The following is a 13,640-nucleotide window of genomic DNA, read 5'->3' as shown; positions in this document are numbered from 1 at the left end:
TAAAAAATGGATCTGGGAATATTCATATCTTGTGATCTATTATTTAAAAAATTCAAAATTAAATATCACTCTGATCTTAAGCACAAGTACTCTGTAGTTGATTAGTAAGATGCCTGAGTTCCTCACAATATCTAGCTAATCTTTGGTGGTCAGGTCTTCAAACAGTTTGAATTCCAATTAGCAAGAACTATGCTCCTTCATTATCCGACCAAGTTTTTTATTTTCATGAGGCGAAATGTATTCAGAATCTTCTACATGGGAAGAAAACAATTCTTGCTGTGGTTTTTAACTGTTTAGATACATCAAAGTTTTAAAATATGATAACAACACTCATTCGTTCACAAGTCGATTCGATAAACTCAAAATAAAAGACACCATAGTCTCCCCATATCTGAGTCATATTTGAATATTTTATTGAACATATGTGCTAATGGCAAACTAACGACTCATCTATATGACACAAAGGATTACTTCAACTTCTTTATTGTTAATTTTCCATATTATCTATGCAGCAATATTTAGATTATCACCTGCATATGGTATTTATGTCTCAAAATTGAATCGATGTACGAGAGCATGTTGATCAATTTTTCAATGGAGGCAGGCTACTGACAAATAAATTGATATTACAGGGGTTTCAACAGTTTTGTTTAAAAGTCAATTCGCAAATTCTATGGTCGTTGTAATGATCTAATTTGCAAATACAACCTATCATTAGGTCGAATACTGTCCGACGTATTTCATACCGATTGTTAGGCCGTTGTTAGCATACTGATTTTGACTACGGGTAACTTTGTTTACCTGATCAGGATATAGGACTCACGGGGGAGTTAGGCCATTCTCTACATACCGATTTTGATTACTGCATACACCCGATCAAGATATAGGGCGCATGGCAGGTGTGCCTGGTCAACAGGGGATGACTGTTCAGTACGAATTCATGTTCACGCAACTTGACGTATATGAATCATCTCGCCATATTAGGTACTCGCGTAAAATAAGGGATTCGCAGTACAAGTATTTCAAAATTGGAGTGAGTGGAGTAAAGCCAGCAAAGTCTTGAACAAATTTTCAAAAATTTTGAAATAAAAACTGGGTGTTTATAGGCTTATTGCCTCCTGTACAATCCTTCTCTGTATTAAACAAATATTTATAAACTATACAGGTATGTGATGTGCATAGCTTCAAGCACATGCTACAAATGAATGAAATGCATGTATCATACAAAGTGGCATACATGAATATTCAGTACATGAATGTGTTAAGTGAGTGAACATTTTAAAGAAACTCTATATAATATATTTAAAGCCTTTTAATGAAATTCCATTATCAAAACATATACATTTGTTAGATACAATTTTAAACAATAACACAACACATGTAACACATTGATAATGCCGCTGTATAATTTGTAAATAGGCAGAATCCAACAGAGTATAAAAATGAGGGGGGGGGGGGGGGGGGTTCATGGTACAAGGCAAATGTCACTTTAGATCTCAAGATTCTGGGCTGCGTTCAAAATCGTAGCAGGTAACCTAGGGGCTGGGTATGGTGGCTGATTTTGCCACTTTACAATTTGTTGTATATTCGTTCTTTTGAGTCGAAAAGTAGCTAATATTATCATTCTGTCGTCTTCTCGTTATTTCGGGTCGAAAGGTCGCTAAATATCGTTTTGTTGTCTTTTTGCCTAGAAATGAAAAGACGATGTAGTGCAAAATGGCACAAATCAGCCAACATACCTAGCCCCTTGGCTAGCCGCCATGATCTTGACTGCAGCCCAGTACTAGAACTTTTCTGGGTAAAATGGGGCCAGTGACTGTGGAGATGAAAACCATCCAAAGCATGTGTGGGACTGGCCCACTCACAAATGTTAATCTATGACTGCAATCTAATCAAAATCAGACTTCTTAGATCCGCTCTTACGCAGAGTATATGGCGCGGACCTAAGAATTCTGATTCTAATTAGATTGTTTATGACTGTAAATCAAACGGGTGCAACTTATGTGAGCTTTTAAGTTACAATTCTTGCATAAGAAATATAAATGATAATATAATTTTCCAAAAATACAAGTAAAACTAAAAATGGTAGTAAATATATTAATGATATCAATTAACATTAAATAGAATTTATGTAACATATGAAATTCATACCATTTTAAACTAGATCTGTCCTAATGGGAATAATAAGTTTCTGTGGAGGAGGATACTTGCAGAATGTACAGAAATTTCAAGATTTAAAAATGAATTTGAAAATACCAGGTGCACGGGTTTACATAGTATACAACATTTCCGCAAAAGACCTCCCCACTTTCGCTGTAACATACGGTCCCCTATGATTTAGTAAAACATCAAAGTTTGAATTATGCAATCCAAGATGATCATTAATACCTTAACTGAGCATTTTATTTTACTGAAAAGTTCGTTCACGTTTGAAATCGAGTTTGTCTGTTTTTCTTAAATCTCTATTGATATCCATCGATTGACTGGCTTTTAAGCCATTGTTTATATCAAGCACAAGGTTGTCCAGATTTTTGTAATAAAGAAAATTATATCCAAAAGGCAAAACTGGACAATCTTGTGCTGGTGATGAAATTCATAAAAAAAACCAAAAAAAACCAGTAAAACTCTGCCAAACTTGGACGTTTTCTTTCTACCTCGTTGACCTGAATAGACCTTGGGAAGCAATTCTGTAGTTTTCAGGTTTAGGGTGACCAATTAAAACTTAGTTTTCTACCATGCATTATCTTCCAATATCCCAGGGAAAAAGGACTGTACACATACTGGAGATACATCAGTGTTTAATCAAATATTTACCAAAAACTGTAATGGATAAATCATTTCTTCTTTGAAAAGAGGGATGGTAAAAAGCTACAGCTAACGTGGGGAGGGTCCTTTGACATAAAGTAAATGAAATGCCTTTCAGAAAATCTTTGGGCTAACTTTTTACACAGACGAACAGACAGGATGTATGGAGTGAAACCAATATACACTCAAACTTTGTTCGAAGGGTATATAATGAATGTAAGTGCATGATGTGAAGGAAAATACATGTATCACACAACCCCACCACACATCATCATCCTTGTATACTTCTGTTTTAACACTATTTGTACTTGTACTTAAATGACGAATCGTGTATATGTGTTTACACTATATCATTGTTATATGTAATATAGGAGACATATTTACACAAGTCCTGAATCCTATTGCACTTACAGTATGTTTATATGTTTCATGTGAATTGTTCAATTAATAAATACAGTTTACATCAATGAATATATTAAATTAAACCCGTCTGTGTATAAGTACATGTAAATGTATACATATGAAGGATAAAACAAAGAAATCCTTCCCTGTTTCCTGTACATGAACTTGTGTTTATAGTGTCAATGTAGCAATTACAAATCAATACTTCATAGACATAAGTACAAAGGTACAATATCATATATAAAACACAATCAAATAAATTTATCACAACTATTTGCTTACATGGACTGTATTACATATTACATGATTAGCACGTTTAGCTAAAAGTGTGGTCATATAAATGAGTATGCAGTCCTACAGTTTGTATTTATAACTGTCTTTACGGGTCCGAATTTCCCGGAGGATTTTTGCCCTTGTCTCGTCAGTGATTGGTTGTTCAAACTCTTTGACACTCAATGCTTCTACGATACTTGGCTCTGCTGTTCTCAGGAATGGATTGTATGATCTCTCCTCTTCAATAGTTGATGGACACTAAATGTAATGACATAAGTAAACAAGAGGTACAGGGGGCAACAATGCTCCCCTGAGTCACATTGCTAATACGGAGATCTTTCTGAAACACTAACAGCTGTTCAGCGATAAGTCGAGCTCAGTACACCGACTCTAGCATTGGGCAGTTTAAAAAAGATAACTTAAATATATATATTCATCATATGCATGCACATAAAGTAACAGAGTGTAAGATTTCAAAATCATACTGTGGAACCAGTCTGGTTCTAAGATCACAGAATGAAAAAAAAATGTACACTACATGGCGATGCTTGCATATTAACTCCATCATATGGAATGCCTTACCTGTTTCAAGGTCAAGCTATTTAGTATATGGTGTGGTGCAGTAATGAAACAATATGATAATATTACATAATGTATAAGATTATTATATGATGTGTTAATGTCATTATATTACACGGTAAAACACATGTAACAATATGATTTGGTAAAGACATTATGAGATGTGTTACCTTCATTATGTACAAAATGTAATATGGTAACATCATATTACATGATGTGGTGATATCCTTATATGATGTGGTAATATCATCAAATGATGTGGCACTGTCATGATATGATGTGGTTCTGTCATGATATGATGTGTTACTGTCATTATATGATGTGGTAATGTCATTGATTGATTGATTGAATATTGTTTTATGTCCCTCTCGAGACTTTTTCACTCATATGGAGACGTCACCACTGCCGGTGAAGGCCTGCAAAATTTCAGCCTATGCTCGGTGCTTATGGCCTTTGAGCAGGGAGTGATCTTTATCGTGCCACACCTGCTGTGACACGGGACCTCCATTTATTTATAAGGTCATATCTGAAAGACCCACGATTCTCACTTCTAAATGTTGAACGTTTGGCGAGGGAGCAATCACTGCCTATCTTTAAATCTTACATTTGACACGGCCATGACACAAGCAGGGCTTGATCTCACAACTAATTGAAAGCTCTATCGCTGAATTACTGTGACTGATATCAGATAATGATTGATTGTATCTTGCTTAATGTCTCGCTCTAGAATTTTTCACTCATATGGAAATGTCACCAAGACTTCAAATTTAGGCCTATGCTCGGCGCTTACGGCCATTGAGTAGTGAGGGTTCTTTAGTGTGCCACACCTACTGTGACACGGGACATCCGGTTTTAAGGTCATCTCTGAAGACCCGTGACATTCACACCTGATGCCGAGCATTTTGCGATGGAACTGTCACTACCTGTTTTATCGACTTAGGTCTGTCGCGGCCGGGATTCGAACCCCGGCCTTCCCCATGCGGGGCGAATGCTCTAACCTCTCGGCCACCGCGGCGGTTATATCAGAAAATGAAGATACCACATCACATAATGGCATCATATAATATCATTACCACATCACATAATGACATCATATAATATCATTACCATATCACATAATGACATCATATAATATCATTACCACATCACATAATGACATCATATAATCACATTACCACATCACATAATGACATATAATATCATTACCACATCACATAATGACATCATATAATATCATTACCATATCACATAATGACATCATATAATATCATTACCACATCACATAATATCATTACCACATCACATAATGACATCATATAATCACATAACCACATCACATAATGACATCATATAATCACATAACCACATCATGTAATGACTGTAATATGCCATATCTATGTATAATAAAAAGCTTGACTTATGGCATTCCATAAGATCACATAAATTCTACCCTTTTGGTTATCAAGAAAATTTTCAAAGACTTTCCCTGTACATCCCTGTGTAAAACTGAACCTCTACTCCACCCTGGTTGTGTATCACGATGTGAACAAACTTGAATCGACACCAGCTGGAGAACACTTACAAACTAAAGTTGACAAACTGTGTCCTTGTGGTTCTTATGAAGAAGGCTTTAAAAGAATACTCATATAATGATATTTCAATGTGAACCTGTATTGAAGCCCTGGGAGTCGTGATGTGCACAAACTCGAATCTAGTCTAGTCCCATGGGTGATGGTGTGAAGAAATTTGAATTTACAATTAATAAGAATGCTTGTGTATTGATTTGATGAAAGGCACCCTTGTCCTTAAGAAGATTTTAAACGAATTTTTCTACCTAATTATGGCAGAATATTGGCCCCAGGGCTCATTGTTTAAACAAACTTGAATCTTCATGATATAAGGAAGCTTTCATGTTTCTGGTTCAGAAGTTCTTAAGAAAAAGACTAATTGATACCCAAACTTATTTTCACTATCTTTAAGTAATCTCCCACTTGGAAGGGCATGGCTCTTCAATTGTGCAAATTTGAAATTCATTTATCCAAGGATGCTTTGTGGCAAATTTGGTTGAAATTGGCTCAGTGATTTTTAAGAAGTAGAAATATGCTAAGTTAGCAACAACATCTTATGGCTGACACATTTTGATCAGACAAGCTCTCTTCATCATGAGCCTTCAGCTAAGGTGAGCTGATAAAAGATAATCAAGTTATGAAATATCATCTTACAGAATTAAAAATTGTGTGATATCACAAGAAAGATAACTCCTAGTTAACATCTGTCCAAAAATATACAATACAATTACTTACGGTACACAGGTTCTGTTTCCTTTGATTCTTTATCCAGTCATACTTTTTCTTCAGAGAGCACAAAACAGTCAAATTATGCAAATTAATTTCTTCAGGGAAAAACCATTTATCCTATGTTATTTGAGATAAGAATTTATAAGGTTTTGTGGATACACAGAATATCTTTAGTTACCTTCGATTCTTCATTGCTGCTTTCTAAATGACACGCAAAATCCAAATTATCCTTTGCATATTCATGACCTAAAAATAAAACATACCCTGGTATTGATAACTATACATGTATATTTATGATAGATCTATAATCTTATCTCTATTTCTTTACTTATGCAATGTATTTGACATTGAATATGAATTGTGCTATCAAATTACCTCACATATCTTTATTTATCAACTTGATTGAAATATCAGCTAGAAATTTAATGTTTTCCAGGGTAAAAATTCCACAGATTCGGTTTATGGTCCATAGCAGTTACAATACAAGAATTTGAGCAATTTTCTATCATACTTGTACATTATAGATTTACATTTGGATAATAAATGGAAAAGATTTCTGCAACTTTTTTATGACCATGGATAAAGCAGAAATATGGGGAAAACTGTTTTTACAGTAACACATGGTTAGTGGAAATGTAATACCTGGCCATAAATTAATCAATCAATCAATCAATACCTGGCCAGACCAAAACATCTCCTTTAAAACTGGACACTTTGTCTAGAGATCCCAGCATGACAGATGGTGCCGCCTCAAACATCCTCCCTAAAACACGGTAAAAATGGAATGAGTATACTTACTGTACCTGAGAAAAATTTGAATTCTGATATTATGCATAAATAGTTTGGGGGGAACTGGGGATTAAATCCAATGATTGCACAAAAAGCATGATGATCATGTTTCTGATTGGTCTATCATCAAATTATCTTGGACCATGCGGTCAACAATTTTTAGTGCACACATCTAAACTTATTTCTTGACATAATAAATAGCAAAGGTATGATTTCATTCCTATGTTTTTTTAATAAAAAGTATATATGGTATGTGTATTTGAAATATAAAAAAGGATAAATTAAAATATATGAACAAGTAAGTAAAGACAACAGAATTTCATACATTTGTAAATCCTACAAAGGATACAAAATTAAGAGAAGGGCAAACACAAACCCCTTGCCACACCAGAGGTGGGATCAGGTGCCTAGGAGGAGTAAGCATCCCCTGTCGACCGGTCACACCCGCCGTGAGCCGATAAGATAAGTAAGTCGTACGTTAAATTATATTTAGCACTGAACAAATATATATGTGATGCAATTTTTTCTCAAGATGGTCCTCAGATTTTAAAAGTATTCTTTTGTACAGGATTCTTTTTACCACAAGAAAAATTTGGAATCATAATCAGCATCTCACCACATCCACCCAGAAAGAGATGGTCCCCTGAGAACAAGGAATCTGACATCCCGAAGGGTGTCCCATCTAGAAGAAAAACCACATGCCCTTCAGTGTGCCCCGGGGTGAAGTGAACGGTGAAACTCATGTCACCAAACTGCAAAACATCCAGGTCTTTCACAGTGCTGGAAATAATACCATCAACAAAACTTCAAGTTTCTAACGGATTTTTTTTCCATATTACAGTTCTAATTCCAGTATGAAAGGAAATACACATTTTGCATTTATATGCAAGTAGTTTTACTGGTCTTGATACAATGCGGCAATGAGTGAATGTTACAATGTTCTGGAAGGGCACACAATTACAATCAAGAGTTTGCAATCAAATCTATGTATTACATCTTATATAAGATTACATAGCTCGTTTTCATGAAAAAGTAAACATTTTGTAGGACTTTTTGTTACTCATGCAGAAAATATAGGTCCATCAGTAAATTTCCTGCATGTCCCATTCATATAAGTTTGGTCAAAGTAAGACTAACAAATATTTATGTCACTCTGACACCCATCTGGTTTTACATTAATGAACAGCATCTGAAATACGACTACAAGAGTCTGTAGGTCTACATTGTTCTTAATATAGAATCAGTGATAATTCACCTTAAACACTTTCACTCTCATAACCATTCACCTATACATGTAATCCTATTCACCCTAATTTTCTGTATATATAAAGATATCCTGTTTTTACATTACATTTTTTTTAAAAATACATAAAAAAAACATGTACATTGTTTTAATGACTCCAGAACAAGGGTAGACACTTTGTGACAAAATTATCATCTAGTTTGATTTCATCATTTATTACATGTGAAAGATATTTCCACAAAGAAACTGTATTGATGTCGGTTCTTGTTGTAGAACTTACTCAGTCACATTGTTCACATTGTCGTGGACTCCTCCATAAATCCGGATGCTGGGATACTGCTGTTTCATTGCACTGTTTCCACCACTGTGATCCCTACCAGAAAGCAAGAAAGAATCATTTTAATGGTGGTGAATATTTTTGTCTAAAAATAGAACTTTTTAAACATCTTTCCCTTCTTAACTTTTATATCACATATATATGTAATGATGTTCCATGTATCATGATGAATAGGAATTCCCCAAATAAAATAATGCATAAACAATCTTTAAAATAATTTTTCATATCTTGGAAGTATTACTAAAAATTATATAAGATGTTTAACAAACTTCAACATTGAATACAGTACAACGACATTTGTTTTAAATGTTTTTTACTTGTTGATAAATGTACTCACCAGTGTTTGTGCGCGACTAACACAGCTCACCAGTATTTGTGCATGACTAACACAGCTTGTAGATAGATGTACTCACCAGTGTTTGTGCATGACTAACACAGCTTGTAGATAGATGTACTCACCAGTGTTTGTGTGTGACTAACACAGCTTGTAGATAGATGTACTCACCAGTGTTTGTGCATGACTAACACAGCTTGTAGATAAATGTACTCACCAGTGTTTGTGTGTGACTAACACAGCTTGTAGATAGATGTACTCACCAGTGTTTGTGTGTGACTAACACAGCTTGTAGATAGATGTACTCACCAGTGTTTGTGCATGACTAACACAGCTTGATGATAGATGTACTCACCAGTGTTTGTGTGTGACTAACACAGCTTCAGGAGATATCTGGTTGTCTTGGAGGTATTTCTAGGCAAGAAAACACCTCACATTAGATAGAAGGGGCATGCATGATGTCAGTTATTCCTCCGATTCCGAAAAAAAAAATTTCAAATCGATACATATGTGTTCCATTTTTTTCCCATCATTAACCACTGAAGATTACCCACACACTTCTTTCTAAAGAGTATTAAATGGTGAGCATTCCTAGTTCAATTAAAGTTCCGGTATTGCATAGCATAGCTGCTATAACATAGAATTCTATAGCGTAGCACCCCGGTAATAAAATCTGGGATGTGGACAGTAACTTTGGTCTCACTTCCCAAGGGAGCTACAAAACTTCAACAATATGTACTACAGCTGTATTATATGGAATTACAGAAAACATTCTTGAAACTCACAATGACTGGTTCTGGGTCACCGGGGTCAATTACAACTGCTGATTTAGAATCCTTGAGGATGTAGGAATAGTTGTCCAAGAGAATTGGAAGAGGTGTAAGTGTTAACTCTAAAACAAAAATTCTTTAATGGTTAACTTATACATAATCTCTATCATCAGCATTAATTAAATTTCTACAAGCATTTTCGGGCTTCAATAAAGAAATCAACAATTTTGTTGATGTACTATTTAATTCTGTAATAAATTGCAATATACATGTAGCAGCTACACAATTTTAATATTACAATTCAATGTTATATTGACCCCACTAAAACAGAAGGGAAAAAATCATTTTGCTGACAACACGAATGTTGGATTAGATTCAAATCACTGACCCCCATATTTCAGTGGTTGAATGACGGAATGTGTCTGACCATCTGGATATTTTTCTCGAGCCTTTGCTATGTCTCGATTGTGATAAATCTGTCCAATACGAGTTCTTGAGTAGAAAAAGTACCTGGAAGACATACATGAAATAGAGTAAGATTAAGCTTTAAAAATCTGTCTGTTTTATACATAATATATATATATATATATAATATATATTCAACACCATGGATATTGATTGTTGTTGGTTTGTATTACATGTATATGAATAAAGCATTTATTATCCATGGTGATTATTTGTTTTATATAATTTCCATACTTAGTCACCAAATTATTTCTCTACACTTTATCACTATACATGTATAATTCAACACCACTTTTTATTTCTTTCTTTATCCTTTGATCTACGTGTACATGTATTTGTCTTACCTTTTTATTCTATCCCCCCCCCCCCCCCCCCCCCCCCCCCGTATGAAATACTTGTACTGATCCATCATCAGAACAAGTTACATGCAACAAACGGATTAGTTAAGCTGTTCTTTGTTTATGACTTTATCTATAGCAATGCAGTTTATTGGTTCAGTTCAGTCTTAACTCTCGTTCAGAACAGGTATTTCTTTATTGCTCTATGATGTAACACTTGATATTTCAATTTATAAATGCTCTGGTTTTGTTCTCAGCCTTTGTAGTTTGCATTAAGAGCTAGTTTGCATTTGTTTTTGGGTTGTTTTTTTTTCTTCGTTTTTTTTTTTATTTTTCTATATTGTTTAGTTTTCCTTTCTATGTAAATAATATGCCATCATGAAGAAGAGACAGGTTGTCCCAAAAATTTCACAATTTGATATTGTTCGTGACATTGGTCATTTTCATAGGTGCTTGGGTCATAATATATGAATACACATCTAACCTTATACATATGTAAATAATCATTATTTACATATGTATAAGGTTAGATGCGTATTCATATATCATGACCCAAGCACCTGTAGTCATTTTTAGTGCTTTTATCATAGCCTTTCTACAAGGTCAATCCATATTTATCACCCTCAAAGAATAGCACATTGGCCTAGCATGTATCAGCATAAAGAAACAGCAGACAGGACGTCTGTCACTAGGAAATCAATAAAGGAATTACTGTTTTTCATCTCTACTTTGTTTTGTGAACATTTTTACTGTTTCTTTGAAACAAAGCTAAAACAAGTATGGACAGTTAAGGTTCAGCTTTCAAATCAGCTTAACGAATCTGTGAACAGAAACCAGTCACTATCTAGGAAAACAATAAAGGAATAACTTGTCTTTCAATTTCACTTAGTTTTGTAAACATTTTTACTATTTCTTTAGAGCAAAGAGCATTATGTCAAAAAGATCCACAAGAAAATCAGAGAGGAGAAAAAAACCTATTCCAACCTCAGGATGAAATTTAATTTGCGTCCAACTGCAGATGCTCGGGTCATAACATATGAGTACATATCTAACCTTATATATATGTATATACATATAATCAGGCTCAATACGTCAATTCACTCGAGTTTGAAATTTTATCAATAAAGTCAATAAAATTCACTTGATTGACCAAGCCATGAGCTATGCGTTAGCATAGCAAACAAAAATGAAACTCCATTTGGGGAAATCTTGAGTTTCGCTTTGAACTGCCGCGCAATGAATATAACTCGTCAGTATTTATCACTAACAACATTTGCCTACTTGAATTTGCCTCCTTACCCCTCTCTAATGCTGTCAGTATCCACTTTATTCAATTCTGTGTAAACATTGACTTTACCAAGGACCCATTGCAATATTTCACATTCACTTTGGGCCCAACATTTAGTATTCCAATGACATTTCGCACACATGCAACTTTCTCAACAGTTTCGGCTTATCACCCTTTGTTTTTAAAACCTGAATATAGTTTCTGACCTCAAATTATAATAATATGCCGGTTTTGAGATTCGTACTCTTCTGTGAAGGAGGTGCATTTAGTGGAACTCTGAATGACTATGTGGGACAAAGTGGACCTACAGTCAGCGAGGAAGATGATGAAATGTAGTAAAAACAGCTTCTCTTTTATTATGTAATTACTGATGAATGATATTCACTGGGCGGCGGTTCAAAGCGAAATTCTCGATTTATCCAAAATGGTGCTTCACTCCTGTTCGCTTAATCTCGGCCGAATCTCAGCCGAGATTACTGTTAGCTATGCTAAAGCATAGCTCATGGCTTGGTCTATCGAGTGAATTTTATTGACTTTATTGATAAAATTTCAAACTCCTGTAGTCAATGTGCCCGTGCACGAAAACTGAAGACACACTGACACGATTTAAGATGACAAGAAATTTCATAAATAGACTAAAATATGTATTTCATTATATCCAAAGACAAAAATCACAAATACCCTATCCGAAACAAACAGCCCCCTTCCTTCGCCATCTCTTCAGACCCTCGTGAGCGGCTCGTCTGTCACTAACTTGCAACTGTGTGTACACTGAATATCAAGTAGGAACCGAAAATGTCGTTCTAATTTTAAAATGAACAAACTTACAATAAATATTTCCGGATTCGCACGTTACAAATAAAAAATGTAAGAGTTATAGATCTTACCCAAACACAAGTCAGCTGTCAAAAAGTAGTAAAAGAGACTATTACCGTGTGAACCGCAACTGGGGGAGGGGGGGGGGGGTTCGTAGTAGGTGAAAGAATATTTGAGATGCGTGGACAAATGGAGGTAATTAATCTCTGCAGCCGTATGCTTTCTCAATTTTCTCATAAGAAAATTAATATTTCCGCCCCTATCGATGATGTTGGACAGGTTCCCTTTTTTTAATGAAAATTATATCCGGCCAATCTGAGTAGGTTTCACGTACAGTTTGCTATGTGATTTTCTCGGAAAGTCCATGTTGCTGGGGGATTCAGTTCACAGCTAGCTAGGGGTCGATACCAGTTTATATTTTTAAAGAAATTTGCCCAAGTTTTGAAAGGTTTACGGATTTTTCTTTTTCATACTTTGCTTTATTTTTCTCACTGACACTCGACCACTGGGCCTATTTAAGAAAGATATTAAAAAATTCCCCTCTTTTATATTCAATACATTAAAATGCCATCGATTTCCTTTCAGATCGTATATTCATACACGTGTTTCACCTCAATGTATAAATATACAAACCAAACGGAACATTCTTGATGGTATACATTTGAGTGTAAAGTGTAAAGTATTCAAGTTAAATATTTTTGTAGAATAAAAATGAAAAAAAAAATGTCGATTATTTTCGATTTTCTTTCTCATATGAATATACAATATATAATACACATAAATAAATATGTAATACACATAAATATGTAATACACATAAATAAATATGTAATACACATAAATAAGCATATATAGTCAAATCTTCAGATAAGGGGGAATCAAAGGTTGAAAAATCAACATGCCTA

The 13,640-nt window shown here is 34.6% G+C and overlaps 1 protein-coding gene across 1 annotated transcript; it reads right to left on the bottom strand.

Moving 5' to 3' along the window:
- Nucleotides 1–1,297: 1,297 nt before the first annotated feature.
- LOC125659295 (probable hydrolase PNKD) lies at nt 1,298–12,727 on the bottom strand. The gene is made up of 10 exons (XM_048890917.2): nt 12,602–12,727; nt 10,218–10,339; nt 9,845–9,951; nt 9,415–9,473; nt 8,669–8,761; nt 7,762–7,925; nt 7,033–7,119; nt 6,535–6,602; nt 6,363–6,410; nt 1,298–3,738 (listed from the first exon to the last, which is right to left on the bottom strand). Exons 1-10 carry the CDS (start codon nt 12,634–12,636, stop codon nt 3,562–3,564), a joined length of 960 nt encoding a protein of 319 aa, XP_048746874.2. The 5' UTR covers nt 12,637–12,727; the 3' UTR covers nt 1,298–3,561.
- Between the last annotated feature and the right edge of the window lie 913 nt (nt 12,728–13,640).

Source organism: Ostrea edulis, chromosome 9 (genome assembly GCF_947568905.1).
Source record: "Ostrea edulis chromosome 9, xbOstEdul1.1, whole genome shotgun sequence".
Taxonomy (NCBI): Eukaryota; Metazoa; Mollusca; class Bivalvia; order Ostreida; family Ostreidae; genus Ostrea; species Ostrea edulis.
The sequence above is the reverse complement of the archived record's forward strand: the minus strand, read 5'-3'. Positions and strand labels throughout refer to the sequence as shown.